General features: G+C 35.0%; 2 protein-coding genes across 4 annotated transcripts; one reads left to right on the forward strand and one right to left on the reverse strand.

The window, feature by feature from the left end:
- Window positions 1-6311: 6311 nt before the first annotated feature.
- LOC147383620 (putative receptor-like protein kinase At2g42960) lies at window positions 6312-11584 on the forward strand. The gene is made up of 8 exons (XM_086429150.1): window positions 6312-6787; window positions 7266-7953; window positions 8052-8156; window positions 8937-9059; window positions 9148-9318; window positions 9470-9599; window positions 10751-10963; window positions 11265-11584. The coding sequence occupies exons 2-8, from the start codon at window positions 7286-7288 to the stop codon at window positions 11388-11390; spliced, it is 1536 nt and encodes a 511-aa protein (XP_086285276.1). The 5' UTR covers window positions 6312-6787; window positions 7266-7285; the 3' UTR covers window positions 11391-11584.
- A 1483-nt stretch (window positions 11585-13067) lies between these two features.
- On the reverse strand, window positions 13068-21049 carry LOC147383621 (pto-interacting protein 1). Of its 3 annotated transcripts, none has more exons than XM_086429153.1 (8): window positions 20869-21049; window positions 17935-18062; window positions 16828-17078; window positions 16609-16735; window positions 15895-16168; window positions 14661-14793; window positions 14352-14438; window positions 13068-13465 (listed from the first exon to the last, which is right to left on the reverse strand). In XM_086429153.1, the coding sequence occupies exons 2-8, from the start codon at window positions 18017-18019 to the stop codon at window positions 13325-13327; spliced, it is 1098 nt and encodes a 365-aa protein (XP_086285279.1). In that variant the 5' UTR covers window positions 18020-18062; window positions 20869-21049; the 3' UTR covers window positions 13068-13324. The 3 variants fall into 3 exon arrangements, with proteins under 3 accessions (XP_086285279.1, XP_086285277.1, XP_086285278.1); XM_086429151.1 differs by having other exon boundaries at window positions 17935-18048; window positions 20869-21048; XM_086429152.1 differs by lacking the exon at window positions 20869-21049 and adding an exon at window positions 19098-19123 and having other exon boundaries at window positions 17935-18048.
- Between the last annotated feature and the right edge of the window lie 256 nt (window positions 21050-21305).

Here is a 21305-nt window from a genome sequence, read left to right on the forward strand (position 1 = left end):
ACATTTTAACTATAAATATTAATATAATATAATATATTAAATATTAATATAATATAATATAATATTTTTAAATATTAAATATTAAATATAATGTGTTTAAATCCATTATACTCAAAATAAAAAAATAAAAAATTAACTATTAATAAATGTTTCTTTCATTTGATTTAAGGGCAAATGAATTATGAATAATTTCATAGAAAATTAATAAAGTTAAGGGTATTTTGGTAAAACGAACCATTAGATTTTGACTTCTCGCAAGATGAGTTTTGTGAAATAGGTTTTCTCGACTTCTTCACAAAGAGTAATTTCTTACTCTTGTGCGGAGTAACTCTTCAAAGGAGTTGTTCATCCAAACGCATCTAAACGACTTCTAACTCCTCGCAAGAATCAGAAGTAGCCAATGGAATCCTATCCAAACGCCTATTATGTTTCCACCTCATTTTTTGTCGTACTCTGTCACATATTTTCATAGAAATTCTTCAAAACATGATCAACTTTTGATGACATTCCGATTTTGCCTTAATGTTCATTTTAAATTTTAAAAAAATAAAATAAAATAAATAAAGAGTGAGATGACAAGTTTTTCAAAGTGACAATCTCGCTAGTTATAAGTTGACTATCCGACGAAGATCATCACTATATAAATCAGCAAGATTATTGCTTTGAAAAAAAAAAATACCATTCATCTTGCTACTTTACATCCACTTTGAAAAATCTGCGATCTCTCTCTTTATGTTTTGGGAGCTAAAATTTTTGAGGTAGAATATCATGACTCATTCAGGTTTGATTTCGATCGTGATTTTAAAATTCGTCTGTGATTGGATGTGACCCGTTCGATATTTTGAAAATCTTGGCCAAGTTTCCATAAATTCGTTTGATTCAAATATATTTCATTTGTATGTAATAAAATAATTAATTTTGTAGTAATTTAAATGTTTGCAATCTATATGTGTATGTATCAATTCAAGGTTAGGGACTCCGGGTCAATGCCACAACATAAAAAGTGCCATGTTGGACTTCAATCGAGTACGACCGACCCAACCCAAACTATCTTATAGCCAAGTATCCAATTGTTTTTTAAGAATCGTGATAATTTGACAGTCCCACATGGCAAACTCAATCGACTACCCTGACGTGACAGTTTGGAACCATATATGCGTGCTCCTTGGGAGGCATAGTTGCACTTTCTCATAAAAAGTATATCTCAAGAGAATTGTCTATCTCAAAGAGTGTAGATCTACGGTTTTGAACCTGTCACGTCAGGTAGTCGATTGAGTATGCCACGTGGGATAGTCAGATTATCACGACTCTTTTTTTTATCCAGTGAAATAGGTCATCAAATATTTATTTATTTTTTGACATCATCATCGACAAAGTGTGACTCTAAAATGTGGCTTTTAACGTGTTTTTTTTTTGCTAACTGAGTGTTGGACCAGCTTGTGCACACCACGACTAATCTCGGGGAGGATTACTACAACAACCCACCGCCATGGTCCACTAGTTTCTTTTAACGTGTTTTGATATATGAATACCTCCAAAGAAAATAAATCCTAACGAAAGGTGAGATGTATGTATCTCATTAAGAAATCAAATCTTTGACTTTCCTTCTAAATCTTCCATTACCACATAAAAGGGGGGACATTATGGCTTTTGCTAATGTTGACTACATTGAGTTTTGATTCCCAAATCAAATCTAACAAGACTATGATCTTATTGTTCATGAGTCTCAATCCATCGATGGTGAAGATTCATTTCTTTGATGGGTCTTAATTTTAGGCTACAATGGGTTCTAATCCATCATGTGCACCACGTGTATCGAATATTACATAACCGACGACACATCGAGAAGTCTAACAGATAAGCTCGTTAAACATCGATTGGCTAAATGAATCTTATTCGTCCATTCAATTCTATATGTATCGTTCCATTCGATCTTTTAGGTCCCTACCCTTCAAATCAAAACCTAACCCTTGTACCTAATTTCTCATAAAAGTCGATCAGATTATCTGATTCAGCTCAATCTAAACTCGATACGTTACTTTTCCAAGCATGATTGCACTAAACAAGTAATGTCGAATTTGTCAATCTTAATCAACTTTTTATGTCCCATTAGTCTCGATAAGGAAATTTTGATTAGACATACTAACTTCTTTGAATTATGTATAAGATAATATGATTGTAACTTCTGTGGTGATGGTTAGGGGTACATGAGCATGCATTGTGACACAAATGTTTTTGGTCCTAAACTTTAAGCCTTACCAAGAAACATCAGCCTAAGAGGAAGAATGAAATAGGAAGGTTACTTTGCTTAGCTTTCAACATTCAAGATTCCAAATCATGATTAAAATAGATGATTAACTATAGATTAATAAAATAATGGAAGCAAATCCCTACATGAGGAGCATATAATCCAGTTTGGTTTAATTTCTGTTGGCCTTTGAATCTCTCTGATTGATATACTGCTACTAATTAATCCCCTAATCTTATTTTATTTAAAACCTAGGATCCATTTTCATTTGGAAAAATTACTTTAAGGACACTCGTAGAGGGACTTCTTTCTAAATAATCATTAAGTTTTTGGCTCTAGCTTATCAGGACATTTAGTAAACTTTTCCTTTCTAAATGGTCCCTAGACCTCATCTCACTTGTATAAGGTTTTTGAAATATCCAAACTACCATTTTCTCATCTTCTTCACATAGTTAGGTTTTCTAACGATGATTGCGATCATTTTTGACAATCTTTGATTATGATTGACGAATGGATAATAATATTCTTTTAATTTTGAACATCTAGATTTTTATTTTTTTTATTTTTATGATTTATGAAAAGAAAATTGAAGAACAAAGTTAAGAATCGAATTTTTTGTTATGATTACATCATAACTTGTGATTTGCAACCATAATTGATGCATTTTTTAGTATTTCAAGGAGATTAACCAAGTATCGAAATTGGAAAAAAAATCTATTATTGACAGTAATTAATAAAAAGTGGTGAACTTGATGCTATAATGCAAATCAAAATTTTCATTTTTTTTTTCTTCAATTTTTTCAATTTTGATACTTAGTTAATCTTCTTGAAATACCCAAAAATGCATCAATTATGATTGCAAATCAAAAGTTATAATGTATTCATGAAAAAAATTTGAATCTCAACTTTGTTCTTCAATTTTATTTTTATAAATCATTAGGCAAAAAATAATAATAAAAAATCTAGATGTTCAAAATTAAGAGAATATCATTCTCTATTTGTCATTCATAATCAAAGATCGTCGAAAATAATCGCAATCGTCGTTGAAAAATCTAATTATGTGAAGAAGGTGAGAAAATGGTAGTTTGGGTATTTCAAACACCTTATTCAGGTGAGATGGGGTTCGGGGACCATTTAGAAAGGAAAAGTTCATTAAATGTTCTGATAAGTTACAATCGAAAACTTAGGGATTACTTCGAAAGAAGTCCCTCTGTGAGGTCCTTTAAGTAATTTTCCCTTTTCATTTTACCTCTTAAAACATAGGGTACAGGGTTTCTTGCAGGGAGGAGGAGACATGGAAAGACACTAGTTGTATAATTTTGGATTATTTGATTGTTAGGCTGGTTGTTAGTTTAACCCATAGTTTTAAATTCAATATTTAGGTATATAATGTCTTAGTTGACCTTGGTTGGTTAAGGTTTTTTTCTTTATTAGCCCATAGGACTAAGGTTATATTGTTTCATATTGACCCAATAAAATAAAATAAAACATCATCATAGATATATGTTCTTAAACCATGGGACTAGAGAACTATGGTAATGGACTAGGGCTAATCCTAGCCAAATATATTCCTACAAGAATCGAGATGTTGACACCACCATTTTAATTTTAACATAAATTACTTATTTGAGTTGAAGATGTTATTTTCCTGTAGTTTTGTGCAATTAGGGTGTGATCGTGATTGAGGTTTTTTTCAAACCCTTTCAGATAAGTTAGCCACACTAGCATGAATGGATCATCATGTTGAATTTGAATTAACTCAAGATGAAGTAAGTCCCTACGACAACATTTTTCTCGAAAAACGAACAAAAATCTAGAGTTATTAAATTATATGAAACTTATATCATTATCAAGATGGCTTAGGGAGTTGAGTTGTTTAATCATGTTTATTTTTATTTTTATTAGGTAACCATGTTAGATGCAACTAAGTCTACAATGTTAGACTAGTGTGACTAGAGATTTAGGCCACAAGAATACTTGGTACTCCCACAAATATAAGTACCATTTGCAATAATATTCCAATTTTCCTTAAACAAAGGCCATTTTATAGGAGAAACTATAGAGTAACCCCCTTAAATGAAAAAAATTACACACAAAACATAACAAATAAAATTTAAAAAAATGTTTAAATATTTGTCACTAAATATGTAAAATAAAATCCACCAACTTGAAATATTTATCCCCTCTGATTTTCCCACACAAGCTTCCAAGAAAATAACTTACCCCATCTTCGATGCTGTTCTCTTACGGTTAACCTTACTCCCAAAATGAAAATTCAACATATCTTTTATATTTTCATGTGCAATCAATCATTAGATATTCATTTCTTTGGTTACTATTTTTGTTTTTTTTTTCTGTTTTTGAGGAATTTATTTTCTCTTGGAAATGTTTTGTCGGCAATCATACAAAGCAATTATTAGAGTAACAAGGGTACATTTTTAATATCTTTCTATATAATACAATGTTGATAGCTTCGACGTTGTACATTTTTCTTCAACAACATTTTAACAAGGCACTGTGTTGCAACTTCACCTACTATTTATCGATTATTACAGAATTGAGATCACTTTCAAGTATAGAATAATTCAATCTTTTTATTTTATCTAGAATTGTTCCATTTCTAAAATATAACATATTAGTAACCCATATGTGTCTGTACATGGCACATGATGCATTAAATTGTAGCAATTTAATGTGTTGCCTTTAATTCTTATTCTTAGGTTTGGTATCTTATTGTTTTCATCATGGAAAATACTAATCAAATGTACGGTGGATGGACGGACGGACGGACGTGTGAGGATAAAATATGTATGAATCTCTAGGAAATTTGTGTGTTTTCTACTAATTTGTTTGAGGTTAGAAAAGTCCTATGATTATATAGGTCAACAACAAAGCCTTATTGGATTGAATCAAACCCAAAATCCGACCTGTTTTGATGTGACAAATTTGGGTCTAGATTTATGATTTGGATTTCGATAAGGATCCAATCCGACACCTTATAGGATTTAATTTGGATCGACCATATCCCACTTCGATAAAGACCCTATAAGATAAAATGGTAAAAAGTATATATTTTATACTATATATTTGTTTAAATATATGAAGTTTATTATAATTTTGTACATAAAATTAAATTTAGTCTGATCTGTACCCGATCCAATCATTATTGGGTCGGATTTGGATCTTAACTTTGAGATCCAACAATATTCAGTCCGCTAAGAGGCCGATATGACATGAAACAGTTTTGGATCCAATCCTTATCGAATTGTTACCAAATTGACCCTGATCCAATCCAGACCCAACACATCGATAGCCTTACTTTTGTGGGTGTTGATTGTCAATGGATTACTTTCAACCTTATCCCCATTTAAAAGAAGAAATCTAGAAAATCGCTTAATGACTTTATGTTATACACATTGGTTTAGTTTAAACGGATTCAAATATTAATCTAATGTTTGTGGGAATCTAATAGAACTTAAAACATAAATAATTTTTGGACAATAATACCTTTAAGTAACTAATTACTAAAATGTTGCTAAAAAATTTATCCATCTTCTCATTGTTGATCTAAAATTTTGAATTTCGATTTTGAAGTCTGAAATCTAAAATAAAACAAACGAAAATAAAACTTTTAAATTTTAAAGGAGGATCACCTCCATTCAAACTTCAGAAGTGTTGACAAACACACATTAAGATTCTTTTTTCATTGATCATTCAGTCGATTAGTATCAGATTACACACCCACTTACCCCAAGTTCACACAGAAATGAAGTAAACCAATCCTCCTAATATGCAGGGAAATTGCCATTTTTGTAAATGTGGGTATGTTTGGAATTCATTGTGATCCGATCTGTTTATTTGACAATCCAACTCATTGTTAGAATAACATAATTTAATCACAGTGATCCTCATCTCTATTTTAATTGGACATTGATGTTTGACCAACAAAAAGATCAAAACTTAAAGAATTAAAAACAACATTTAGTATTAAAAAAAATAAAATTTTGGATAACAATCAGTTATCTTTAACAATCCTATTTAAAGAAATGAAGAAAAACCCAAAGGGACCTTCCATTTTCGTGCTTCTCTTTTACTGTTTGTAAGGCATCTCTTCATCACTACTATTAATAACTCCAACTCTTTTTATCATCCCACCACCCCAACTTCCACTCTGATTTCCATACCTCTGAACTCTCTGAAATTCCTTTCTGCCAAAGGAGAAGATCATTATTATTGTCATATAAAGTTCTAGTCAGGAAGAGTTAGGTGTGTTGTCAGAAAGTTCCATCTGAGCTAGATTCAGATACCCATTTGGCCAAAAGAGAAAACCCAGAAAGGAAATCCAGCTCAACTAACTGCTTGTGTAGGTGTTTCTGTGTTCTTGAGAATGGGATCGATCTGGGTGTGTTGAGTTGGGTTTGGGTTTCTTTGATCAGAGATCTAGGATTAAAATTTGGGAATTTGAGTGAAGAGGAGGGTTTTGAGAAGGGGATTTCAGAGGTGTAGTCTGTGGTGTCTGCTTCTATAAATTCTACAAAGGTATGATAAAGATACTAATCAAGAAATCTCTGTTTTTTTTCTCTATCACATGATATTGGAAAGAATTTTATTGCTTGTGAGATAGATATCAAAGAAACATAATATCTTTGTGATTGTTACTTTGTGTCACTTATTTGTTCCTAGCTAGAAATAGTCTTGTTTATTTTGGTTTGAAGTGGAATTTGAGAGAGATTTGGATTTTTTTTTTTGGTTTGGGTCTGTTTTATTCTCGTTTTGTATCTCTATCTTTCCATCCTTCTCTATATAGGAAGTCATACTTTGTGTCAAATAATAAGAAAATGATCCAATGAGTTTGAGTTAGTTCAGATCGTTGGTAGATGGTAAGATGGGAAGAATTGAGAAATAGAATGAGAATGTCAGGAAAAAATTCAAAAATTGAAGCACAAATTATATATTAAATACAAGTTATTGTCTACTTAGAATTACATTCTCAAGTTTTATTTTTTCTGTTTTGTAGGCTTCTTGACATCAGAAGAAATGGCAACAGATCTTAATGTCGAACTATCCAAGAAAACAGCAATTTTTGGTCTCAAAGTTTGGGTTTTGATTGGTATTGTTGTTGGTCTATTTATTGTAATTATTCTCTCTATCCTATCGTTGTGCCTAATTTCACGAAGAAAATCAAGAAAGGCTACCGATAAGCTCCCCTTTAGTCAAATACCAACCGTTTCGAAAGAAATCAAAGAGGTTCGGGTGGAACAAGTATCGAGCCACGAATTTGTTCCTCGAGAAGGGATTCTCCTCACTATTCATGACCAATCCAGCGATAAGGAGTCAGATAGAGTTCTGGTCCATTTGGGTATCGGCAAAGGGAACAATATTGATAATAGTAGTCAATCTGGTTCATTTCATCATGTAGAGAAAGATGGTGTTAGGTCTCAATCAGGGGAAGAAGGGAGCTCTGGGACCGTTACCATTTACAGGCCGTCTTCTTCTCATCCCATTACTGCTCCTTCCCCTTTAACGGGCTTGCCTGAATTCTCTCACCTTGGTTGGGGCCATTGGTTCACGTTGCGGGACTTAGAGCTTGCAACCAACCGGTTTTCAAAGGAAAATGTTATTGGGGAAGGTGGATATGGAGTTGTTTACCATGGCCAACTCATCAATGGGACTCCAGTAGCAGTCAAGAAACTTCTCAACAATCTGTAAGTTTATAAAAGGATCCTGTTTTTTGTAACCTTATTGTAATTGCTCTTTCTCTGTCTATTGTTAGTTTATAAAATTGTATTTGCTGTGTTTTTAGAGGCCAAGCAGAAAAGGAATTTAGAGTGGAAGTTGAGGCCATTGGCCATGTGCGTCACAAAAATTTAGTTCGACTTCTGGGCTACTGTGTTGAAGGTACTCACCGGTATGTCTTCTGGGTCCTTGTTTCATCTATATAAACTTATCAACAATAATAAATGAAAATTCTTCTACGATTGTTTATCAATTTTCTAACTTACATAAAATACTTACTTATATAAAATTTGGTCTAATTTACAAAATTTGTAGGGAATGATTCATCGAAAAAAGATGTAGGGAATATTGTAGCTTACTCTAATCATACTTTTATCACTAGAAGCATGATATTATTATTATTTCTGTGTTGTTAGAAAAAAAAAAAAACAGGAAATAAATAAAATACTAAAATAATGAATAACAAAGAACTACCGATTGGACTCAATTATTGATTTGAACAGAGCAAGGCTGTATTGAATACAATAGCCTTAAAACAGATTTCGCCCCTGCGATATGCTAGCAGTCTCTGGATGTCTGTCTCCCAGGATACAACGCTCCACACGTGTACAAGGCAGCACTCCAAGTGTACACATACAATCGAACTTGTACTCTGGGATAAATCCCACATTAATCCTACAATTATCCATTCTATGGCCCATAAGATGCATTCATAATTGGGAACAAAATGCATATCCATGAATCTATTTTGCAGACTATAATTTTTTTTTTTTTTAAATTTGTTTATTGATTTTTTTCATAGCTTAGCCTTAACTCAATGGGTGCATGAGAATGCAATCTCTTTCTATCCATGATTAATTGCCCAATAGCTAAAATAACACATCTTGAAGGGTTTGTTAATCGGTCTAAATTGTAGGATTTGGATTTACCATTTATTTTAAAAAATGTTCAGGGTGCTGGTTTATGAGTATGTCAACAATGGGAATTTAGAGCAGTGGCTTCATGGAGCTATGTGCCACCATGGGTATCTTACGTGGGAGGCCCGCATGAAGATTCTCCTTGGCACAGCTAAGGCGTATGTTCATTAATTCAATTCTGAATTTGTGATTTCTTATCTCTTGTTAGATTATATTTCTCTTATAAACGTGAGACATATGTTGCAGGCTTGCATACTTGCACGAGGCCATAGAGCCAAAAGTGGTGCACCGAGACATCAAATCCAGCAATATATTGGTTGATGATAACTTCAATGCTAAGGTATCTGATTTTGGTCTGGCCAAGTTACTGGGTGCTGGAAAAAGCTATATCACGACTCGAGTTATGGGGACCTTCGGGTAATTATTATTTCCAAACTAAATCAGCCTGCTATTTATTTAATTCATGCTTCTATTCCTCTCTTTTTCTTTTATTATTTTTTATCCTTTATTGATAAAAGCCGACTGTAGTGGACTAATAATCTTTTGTTTTTTATAATAATTTCGGCAGATATGTTGCTCCAGAATATGCAAATTCGGGACTTTTGAATGAAAAGAGTGACATATATAGCTTTGGGGTTGTTCTCTTGGAAGCAATCACTGGAAGGGATCCCGTGGACTATGGACGCCCCGCCAATGAGGTATACAAGACTTATATTCTTCTAAAATGAGCACATATTAGATATTGCAAAGCTATTTTTTTTTTCTTCCTAGGTAGAGTTCTGGGAATTGTCTGTTATCGAACATTAATCCATTGATGCGTCCATCATTAGGTTTTACCGTTTGGAAAGACCACTCTAGTACAATCCCTACAAGTTAATAGATGTGAAATCTTATGCGATTATCTGTCTTTTTTTTCCACCTAGTCTATATATAGGACCTAATTTGTGCCAATCTTTTTTTCTATGGACCATTGTTTATCAATTTTCTAACTATACACCAAGGACACAACAATTTTATAATTTTTTTTTTGTCTGACACATACTGGTACATGCACACACCACGACATCCATTTTTTCATGTTAGGATCACCCTTTATTTTAGTAATTCTATAAAAATGTTTTTTCGAAAGAAGGTTGCTATAATCCATCCTCCATACACCAATGACTAGTCCATCAGGATGTTATACACATCCATTATTAGATCTTAGAAGTCTACTTTTATTACATTATGGTGTATAGAAATATATAATTATACATGTGTATGGGTGAGTAGGCATTTTGGCCTTCTCAAAGCTGCATTGGCAGAAACCTCTTACCACACCAACATGTGTTTCCACACCTTTGTTACATAGTTTTTAATCATCCCACATCTTTGGATGGCGTCCCTCTATTTTTGAAGATATTTGTGACCTTTATGGTCAGTTTGATTTGTTTTTCTTGTATTTGCTTCATCTTTAATCCTGATTGTTTTTCATGTAATTATCCATCCAAGACTCACAGTTTAAAAAAAAAAAAAAAAAACTCTTCTGAATCTGAGAATGTAATTATTGTTGCCAAGGAGATATGCTGGGGAAGTTAAAAAATTCGAGTGAATACCTGAGGAACTGATTTGGTCAAGTGAACTCAAATCAATACTTGATTCGAGTTGGTGGGCAACTTAGCCTTTTAGAAAACCAAAGAAATGAGGAGGTGTTACCGACTCTGAATCTTACCTTCATTTGAAGTGAGGTGTTACATGTTTTAAGGGTTCGGAAATTTTCAAAGGACTTGGCAATGTCTGGTCCTCTGGTGTGTGGTGTGTTTTTTATTTTTTTCCAGTCTTGTTGAAGCTGATTTGGATGTTTCTGCAGGTAAATATGGTTGATTGGCTGAAAATGATGGTTGGCAGTAGGCGCTCAGAAGAAGTGGTGGACCCAAACATTGAGACGAGGCCATCGACGAGAGCACTCAAACGAGCCCTTTTAACTGCTTTGAGGTGTGTTGATCCAGACTCAGAGAAGAGACCAAAGATGGGTCAAATTGTTCGCATGCTTGAATCGGAGGAATATCCCATACCCCGAGAGGTTTGGATTCTGATCATCTCCTAAAACATCAAACAGAATCATATTTCATGATACCATAATTGTAAAAATATCAAACGGAAATTTCGAAACCCTCGACTGTTTAAGAACCACCTGAGTTGGCCCCTTTCATATTGAAACACAAATCATTTTTTTGCCAAAAGACAACTCTTTAGGATTCCTTTATTGCAGATTGTCAAAAACCCCATTGATCCTTCACTGAACTTTTCGAATTTTTACAAATGAAGGGGATAACTTTTCACGATACCATGCAGTTTGAATGAAATTCTTTTAAATTTCTCAGGATCGAAGACATCGAAGGAATCGAGCTGGGAGCATGGAGATTGAGACTCAGAGAGACAATTCTGACACGGACAAAAGTGACAATCCGGATTCAAAGTTGGATAGTAGAAGAAACCACCGGACGTAATCTGAGCAGCATATATGCCATTGTAATTTATTTATTTTTGCATTCTTTTGACCTTCTGCATCCTCATGTCTCCTTGTCTATGACATAATTAAGGCAGCGGGGAGTGCTTGGGGGAGGCTTTGTGGTATGGGGGGTTTTCTTGTTTCTTGTAGATGTGTATGGAAATGGTGTTCTTAAGAAGAATTATTCTTATTGATGGTGTGTACAGTTTTTCAATTTTCTTTTTTTTGTCAAATTTCGCAAGGTCGGTTTGATGAAATGGTCTCTTTATTGATATTTTGGAGTACCTATCGTACACGGGTTCGACTCAAGTTGTTCATCAGGAAGGTGCTTCATGCCTCAACATTTAGTTTCAACCATTTTACTTCCTCGTGTGACCCTTATTAGAAAAAGGCTTTTGTAGTCTTTCTCTTTGTCTGTCTACGTCTAGCAGTCGTTATGTAAAATACAGTGCGGGTTCCATAGCTGTGGCCTATACCTTTCAATGTGTAATCCCATCAAATGTCCTGTTGATGATGCACCCTCAGACTCAAGACTCACTGTGTTGGTCCATCAAACAACTACCAGCCGTGGACTATGTAGCCAAAGGAGTCAGAATTTTCGAGAATGCGTGGTTGGTTGCATTGACGTCATAATTTTATCTTGGTCCCCTTAACTCACTCAGCCTAATGTTACGATGATCTTGAGGATCGATCCTTACGTCAGATTGGACAGTCAACGCAAGAAGATGCACAAAGAGGTTGATACCCACCTATGTTTTGAAATTGATGACATGCCTCCCTTGACCTCAGTCGTGTTAATATAATAATAGAAAAAAGAATCAAATCCCTTTGATTTTTCTTCTTCAAACAAATCTCCAAGTTCTTAAAACTCCATGATATTTAAAAAAAAAAATCTACTCGCACTTATTTTCAAATCATTGGTTTCAATATAACAATAATCCTTTGGTGAAAACCTTAGATTTTTCTACTAACATTCTATTGTTTTCTACTTCCCCCAAAACCCTTATTCATTTTTCTTCCCAAAATCAATCATCTTCAAACTCAATTTACCTCTACGGTAAACTAACTTTAATCTATTCAACGTCTTCAGTGCATCATTATTTTCTACCTTGTCTTGTACCCCTTATGAAAACCCGTATTTTTCTATTAAAAGATTCCATCATTTTACCTTTCATGAGGTCTGAAGGCTATAGTAAGAATTTAAAGGTGAGGATGAAAGTTATGAATGATATCCAAAGTGACTGGGTTTCTGCTAGCAGTTGAAGACAAGGACATTAGGGTAATTTTTCATTAGTCTATTAAGAAGACTTAGGTCAAGAGAGGCATGTCAGTTTCAAAACAAAGGGGTTATCTCTAACATTCATCCATCCAATACAAATAATAATATGAACTTGCTTATTTGAAGAAGATATTTTAGGAAAGATGTTAAAAGAAGATGACGTGCTCATCTTCATAACTGCACACACCGCTACTCAGCCATCAATTCTAAAGGGCAAATCTTCATCTTGGCCTCTCATAATGCAACTTCGGAGGAAGAGATACTATCACAGTTAAAATTTTAGAGAAGCAAAGCTCCCTATCAAGTATCCGAGTCTCCCTCTACTGCAAGCTATTTGATTGTTATCTGATTTTGGAGGAAAAAAAAAAGAAAAAAAGAAAGATCTGGGGGCGCTGGTTCAAGAAATTAAAACCTGACATGTCTCATTTTTTTTTCTTCAAATAAGTGAGCTAACTCATATTTAAGCAGAGAAAGAAAAGCTCAACATGAGCCCAATTCGATGAAAACTTCAACTCTCATCTGCTTATGCACATAATATGAAAAAAGAATATAACCGGTGAGTTTTTAAATAATTGAAGTGTGAAAAGATGGCGGCACGCATCCCTATAAACACCCTGTTGTTATAAATCAACCTGCAAAGAGGCCGAGAGGATTCAAAAGCTTGGGGTTTCACCAGGACCAGGGGGTCCTCCAGAACGAGCATTTGACAGAGGTTGGAGAGCTTTGACGACGATGCTCATGTTTGGCCGAAAATCAGCTTCATATTGGACACAGAGAGCAGCTACAGCAGCCATCTATTTCCAGGGTAGAGAAACATCAGGATACAAAAAATCACCAAGAACATATTTAGAGATATTCTATTGCCACGCTAACTCTTACTAACACCAACCCAATTCATATGTAAATCATCAAAGAATTAGCACACATCTTGGAGTGGCATTAGTAAAAGTTGGTGTGGCAATAGAAGCTTCCTAAATATTTATTGTTATGCATTACAGATCAAATCCAAGTACCTTAATAAACTGGGCATATGCATGAGAGATCGATTAAAAAAAACGTTGAAACAACAATAATACAAGGTTTGTTTCAGAATGGAACCATCATTTCTCAAGTCTTAAGCTGAATGGCATGTAATTTGGGTGAATACATTAAAATGGTAGTAGAAAACGGATTCTACAGGTTTGATCACAAGTGATCCCCTCATGATATTTTTTAGGGCCGTTCTATTTGCACCCACCATTTTTTCTCAGGCACCCACTCCCCTATGTAGACTCCACCCAAAAATGTGTTATAAATGGGTGCAAGTAGCTCTCTCCCCCCCCCCAAAACCCTTTTTTTTTTAATGGGCCCCTCATGATTTGTTCAGAAATGGTTTATTATGAATCCAACAACTCAGTGCTCGACTGGGCATGCTTCTCAACATGTGATTGATTCTTTTAATTTGTTTTCTAAGAGAGTCTAAAGGCACAACATGAAACAATTTAGCAATCTTAGAAGACACCACAAACTCAGTGATTGACTGCATGCTTCAGTTCTCAACATGTGATTGGTCCTTTTAATTTATTTTTTAAGAGTCTAAAGGCATAACATAATAACAATTTAGCATTCTTAGAAGACACCAATTATAAGTTAGCAGATGGAAGAAGAAATGATGAAAACAACTTAAAGCACAATTATCACCTTTGCAACAGCCTTGGGAGGGTAGTCTCCTCCTAGTCTTTGGTCAACACACTGCCTCACCTTATCTTCACTGAGTCTTGGTGTTGCCTAATATGGTAAAAATATATTCAGGAATCAGCTCAAGTGTAAGGGGAAAATGAAACGGACTGAAGGTATGCAAACTCCTCTTTCTCTGTGTTCTACGATTAAAAAAAATACTATTGGAGCTGATATCAACAACCATATCAGTGTCCATGCATTTTATTTATTTATTTTTTTTAAATTCTATAGGATTTACATGTTTCACTAATGGACATTTGAAAATTTTACCCATGTGACAAGACTCTGCTGCCCCCTTGGTAATGTATGATCAACAGGTTTACGGCCAGTCAAGAGCTCCAACAGGACAACACCAAAGCTGTAAACATCACTTTTTGAACTCAGCTGTCCAGTCATTGCATATCTGTCATTCACAATCAGGATGACCTCGGTTATCATGGCAGTAATGAAGGTGCAAAGATATCTAGGTATCTAACAATGCACTCCACTCAGAAAATATACAAAGAATTTACTAAATCTAAGCTCTTAAGTGCAATGCATTATATATTTTGCCGAGGATTTATCAGGCACCAGTGAGGAATACCATAAGGATGAACTATCAAACCACATTACCGCACACATGGTTCACATGCGACCCATCGTGCAATGGGTTCAATTTATAACAGATCCAATCAGTGATCCTAACCCTGATCATTTAATATATTCTGGACCATACACCATACATATATTATATATATTATATATATATAGGGAAATGTTCAGCACAAACATTTGACGAACATTTTGGCAAACATTTCAAAACATGGTTAAGGTTTAATAGGTTGATTTTGGTGAGATATCTTTACGATGAGGAGATCATCATCCCAAAAAATCAGCCCATTCCAAAACTTCTAACCCCATCAAAAATGATTTACAAAAAATGGACGGTCCACGATTTTTCAACTTGTAAACTGGGGCTAGAAGTTTTGGAATGGGCTGATTTTTGGTGAGGATGATCTCCTCACCGTAGAGATCACCTCACCAAAAATCAGCCCATTCTAAAACCTCTAACCTATGTTTTGAAAAATGTTTTGCCAAAATGTTTGTCAAAATGTTTGTTAACGGGACCTATATATATATATATATATATATATGGGTCAGGATCCCGGGACACAGTTTTGATACAACATTTTCATTTTAACAGATCCAATGGCATCCCGCTGTATTGTAAAAAAGCATTGAAAAAATGGATGGCATATGATCATGTTGTCAAGAATGTTGTATAAAATCTGTGTCCTCCAATCCTGACCCATATGTATTATATACAACACGATGTATTGGATAGGTAGGTTCATCTGGTTGGGCCAATTTGGTCTAGGGAGATTTCATAGGTGAAAACTGTTGCCGCATACCATGTGTCGCTATGCAAATGACACACTACCCTTATGATCTACCCAACAAACACCTTGGTTCACATAAAAACAAGATGATAAACATTAACATAGAGAATCCAGAAAAAGCTTACTCTGGGGCATGATAACCAAAGGTTCCAAGAACACGAGTGGAATGAAGACGTGCTGCCATGTCAGGAGCTTGATTTGACAAGTCAAAATCAGCAATCTTAGCAATGTCATCATCAAAAAGTAGAACATTGCTGGACTTAATGTCACGATGGATAACGTGGGGCTGTGCCTTTTCATGTAAGTATTCAAGTCCTTTTGCAGCACCCACAGCAATTTTAACTCGTTGTGCCCATGATAGAACTGGACCTGGTTGTGCTCCTTTGACACCTTTCCGCCCTACATCAACAAATCATGCATAATCATAGTTGCATTATTAAGGAATGGAAGACATTTGCCATTAAAAAATTAGCCATCTCAACTTCAGATGATGGGCTAATGACACTAGAGAACATGGACATTTGAAATGTATTTCCTCCTTTACAATCAATACAAACTTTTATGAGTTCCCATCGCTCACATATGATTAAGCTTGAGCAGACAAGTCGGGGATTGGAGAAAATTGAAGAAAGTAAATAAGTCATTCATGAAGCTGAATCATGTCACATCAGTTATCATGGAATGCTTCAGTCATGAACTACCTTAAGAACTCAAAATGTGAAAACCTGGTAACCCTTTCTTCATAAAGGTATATATTGTTATGGATCATACATGAAGTCATTTTGCAAAACTACAATACTAAAGTAGACACACACCCGTAGGTATGTGGTACTACATACCATGAAGAATATCATGAAGAGATCCCATAGTTGCAAACTCGTAAGCAAGGACACGAAGATTTCCGTCCACACTGTAACCAACAAGTTCAACAACATGTTCATGTTTCAGCCTTGATACCATGGAAACCTGTAAAGTCACACATTAATTGATGAAAAAATTTGAATTAAGAAGCATATACTGAAGTTGCAAGCAATGTAATGTATGCATAGAAACCTAACCTGGGCTTGAAATTCTTGGTCTGGTTGCTTACTGGCATCTAACTTTTTGATGGCTGTAGCCTGCCCACTTTTCAGAACCCCATAATAAACTCTCCCATACGAACCCTCTCCAATTAAAGCCTTTGTCCCAAAGTTATCTGTCACTTCTTTCAGTTCATCTACTGAGATGGCAGGGACTGCAATAGGCTGGACGTTTACAGTCTGAGGAACCTTAGTGGCTGGATCTGTGGAATGATACCCTCCATTATTGCCTGCATGATGGACTTGGCTCAGTTTCATACAAAAAATCAGATGCTAGAAGTAAACAAGCACAAGGGAAAGCATATAAACAGTTATACAAGACACTAATGGTTACCACTCAAAGGGGGAAAGAACAATGGATTGGTTCTTCCTATCTTTTTTTGATCTGTTGGAGGTTGGAGTTTGAATATATTCTCTTCCAAAGAGATTTCTCTGGGCTATCCTTCCTTCGGCTATTGCTTGGGGTCTTTGAAGAGCGCAACAACGGTATTTCATAGCAGGAGAGCCGTTCCACACAGTGACTCTAGAGATTATTGGGCTCCTGTTCCTTTGGTCTAAGATGAACAAAGCGTTTGAGGGAGTGCGCTTTCAGACTTCTTATTTAATTGGGATACATCTGACACCTAGTGTCAATCCTTGTATTGTTTCTTTTTTTTTCTTTTTTTTCTTTTTTTTGTTTTGCTTTTTATTCTCGCGTGTTGTTTGGGGGCTACCTCAGCTCCCCCTTTGTTCATTTTTATAATCTTATACTTATCAAAAAAAAAAAAAAATGGTTACCACTCAAAAAAAAAAAAAAAAAAAAACTAGTCTGAACTGTTACTATGAGAAATGAAACACCTTTCAATTTACTCTTGTTGATGTCAAGCAAAAGAAACTTTGACCAAATTCATATTAAAATTTTCCAAATGTGCTTCATTACACAGTTGCAAGAACAGATCCACTCCTCAAAACATCTGGCCAATCAGTCAGCTAAATATGTTTGTATAACATATAAAGTGTTCGCACCCAAAGTATAGTGAACTTATGAGCCTGTCTTAGCCATCGCAAGCTTGTTTAGGCAATTACAGTTTATACATATAAGATTACCTGCTGAATTGTTCACTGTGAACGGCCCCCCGTTGTCAGTAGCTCTATGGTTATCATCTTCTTCACAGCAGCCGAAGCAACTCATGATTCTTTTTCTTCAATGCAGCTCTCTTACTGAACAAACAATTCTTCAGATTTCAGTAGTAAAAAGGTCACTAAGAAAACAAGTTGGACTTGAAAGCAGTCGTGTAGCTTATATGAAATTTAATCAGAAACTAAGAAGAAAAAAATCAGGAGTTTTGAAAACTACACCAAATTCAGCTAAAATATCATGGTGAGATATTTTAAGATTGTTTGAATGCCAATGTCTATCTTTAAAAGTGAATAGGCATTTATGTATCTACTTCTCAAGCACATATACTGTAAAGTAATGATTCTTGTGTGTATGAACAAGATGTCAATATTATTATGAATTTTCCTTGAAAAATAAAATCGCTTCCATGCAAAAATTGGGAGGCACACGGCCAACCGTTCCCAAACAATTACACTCCAGATATCCAGTGCGGAACTTTCGTTCCCTCCCTGTTCCAATACATAGTCACAGACAGGCGTATTGCATATAATACAGTTTTTTAAGCATGTTTTATTTTTATTATTAAGAGTTTTCCTTTAATTAGAATTCCTTTCTACTATTCTATATATAAACCTAGTTGGGTTCTTATAAACATATTCTTCTACATAAATTATATGGCTAACATGCGCAGATTACCAATCAATAGATTGGTTTTTTCTCAATCGTTGAAATAGTTTACTTCAAACATGCATGTTGATACATTATTACACACTAATCAGAGTCCAACGATAATACAGTTGGTAAAAAACTTCTGTGATTGAAAAGTATATTCTCCCATGTATCATTGTCCCAAGACCTGAGTAGTATAATTTTTTACTATGTACATGTGTTAACCACTTAGATTTACCAACCAATGATTCAACACCTGTATGAATATATCATTAGAAAAATTAGATCCAAATTTTTTTGCATTTAATTTTTATTTTGTTTGAATTCTTTTTGAAAAATCAGACTATTAGTATATAATTAGTTAGAATATGAGACAACAAAAAGAGATAATTTCAATCAAGCACCACTATCCCAATTACCATTTATTTTAGTCGATAGTTTTATCAAGCAAAACATACGAGAAATTTTCAAGAAAACTAACCAAACTCTTGAATCCAAATTCTACAGCACAAGAAAAACTGAAACATGAGCCACTCACAACCATATGAAGTTTTCCAAGGAGATTTGAGAAGACGAAGAGACTGTTTTACCACAAAAATGCAAGAGACCATTCAATCACATAAACACAAGAAATAGTTAGATGACTCTACAATGTAGGGCCCAAACCTACATGTGATAATTTAAGCATTAGATTATAATTTTCTGTGTTAAAGTTAAATTAGAAGTTTTAATTAGTAGTACTAGAGATAAACCATTACACTCTTAGTTTTAGCAGGAGTAGTTTCAATCCATGAATTGGGTAGAGCAAAAAATGTACAAGCAACTTGGGAGCCAGTTATGCATAAGGTGTAAAAGGTGCAGATAGAAGTAATGTTAATAAGCATTGGAGGAGATATTTTTAATTAAATAAAGCTTTTTGCTTAGTAGAAAACTCATTCTTTGATCTCTTCCCTTCTCGTGGTTATGGCCACATGAGTATTCCCATACATCTCTGACTTTTGCAATCAGTGTTCTTGTTGGATTTTGGGAGTTTCCCTTATGCCATACTTAACATTATTTGCATTCCTTTCTCCAAAACGTCAAAACATGTCGTGGCAAAAAAAATCTATCAAGTAATTAATCACAATTGAAGATAACTCAAAAGGCTAAACTACATGTGAATACATGCTCGAGCAGATGGTGCAATGCGGACATCGCCAGAGGCAATTTTCCCCACAAGAATTTTTAATCTATTGCGTCTGATAACAACAGCTGAAAACAGAATCCACAACTATTGCCCCCACAAAAAAAAAATTAAAAATTTTAAGTGTCTTAATTGCCCTCATGTAGAAAAAATCCTGGCTCCGCCCCAGGTTATCAAAACCAGGCACCATTTAAGGTGACACAAATCAGGCAGTCACCACGTGGCAGCATCCCCTCATCATGGGTATGCTGCTCAATGCCTTACCCAACTACCTGGTGCCACTTCTTGCCATGTGGCACAACACAAGCGAGCACTATGTTGTCTTGGGGGTTTCATGGGAGCCAAAGGTAAGGAGGCCACAAGAAGGAGATGCCCTCACTGGATGCCGTCTTCTAGAACATCCACAAGGTGACGAAAGCACCTAGTTGAGTGCATATAGCTAAGAAACTTAACTATTCTGACACCTACAACAGAATTTGTTAGGATTGGCTTCCTTTTTTGCTCTTTCACACACATATGCCTATGATCTAGGACATGATGTTGGGCTCCTGATCTCACTTCCCTTTAGTGTTATAGCCTTCCATTCTCTCAACTCTCTCGACGCAACAATGACGAAAAAGACTTCAACTTGGTTGATGCGGATGCTGGATCCACCTCACCAGACTCCAAATCCGATTCATCACTAACACAATTTGTTAAGGTGATCATCCAAGTTTAAACATAAATCAAAACACTCCATCCGTTTATTATCCAGATCAATTTAAGTCACACAAACACACACACAGAGACACACACATCGCCCACAAACGCAAGATTAGCAAAACAAACTCCATGGAACAGACTAAGAGTTCAATGGATCGATGAAATACCAGTAAATCAAAAGTGTTTAGTTCTAAGAGCAGAAGAACTATTTAGATTCAAAGTCAAATGTGTCCAAATTGATCGAAAAACATATCAGATTATATAGTTTTAAAGGATAAAAAACTGAATCAAACGCACATAGATATCCAATCTGAAATTCTGGGGTTTAAAAGCAACATGAACCGAAATTCTAGGGCAAAATCCTTACCTTTCCTTCGTGAGTTTGCTTTTGCTTTTTTCAAAGTTACTCTCTCAAGAAAAGAGAGAGAGAGAGAGAGAGTTCCTTGTAATTACAGAGGATCAGTAGCCGGCTAAGGTGCGCAGGCTAAGAAGCCGGGTGCGTAGGATATAAAAGAAAAGGCGTTGGAATCGGTGGTCTGTCTGAACTGCGAACTGATCCGCTGTGCGGTGCTGTACTTGATTGGGCTTTGATATTTGACCACGTGGCACTTCAGTCGGGAATGGTTTTACTTGTTTAGACTCATGTGGGTACACTTTAATTACGCAAATAAGCATTTGAGGATAATTTTAGTAATTAAAAAAAAATGGAGGGCTTTTTTTTGTAGGAAAATTCATTTTCAAGGTGTATTAATGCACGTTAATGTGTGCCTTGAGGGCACATTTAACAAGACCTTTAGTATGGCT

This window comes from Akebia trifoliata, chromosome 16 (genome assembly GCF_017979445.1).
Source record: "Akebia trifoliata isolate Shusen 1 chromosome 16, ASM1797944v1, whole genome shotgun sequence".
NCBI lineage: Eukaryota > Viridiplantae > Streptophyta > Magnoliopsida > Ranunculales > Lardizabalaceae > Akebia > Akebia trifoliata.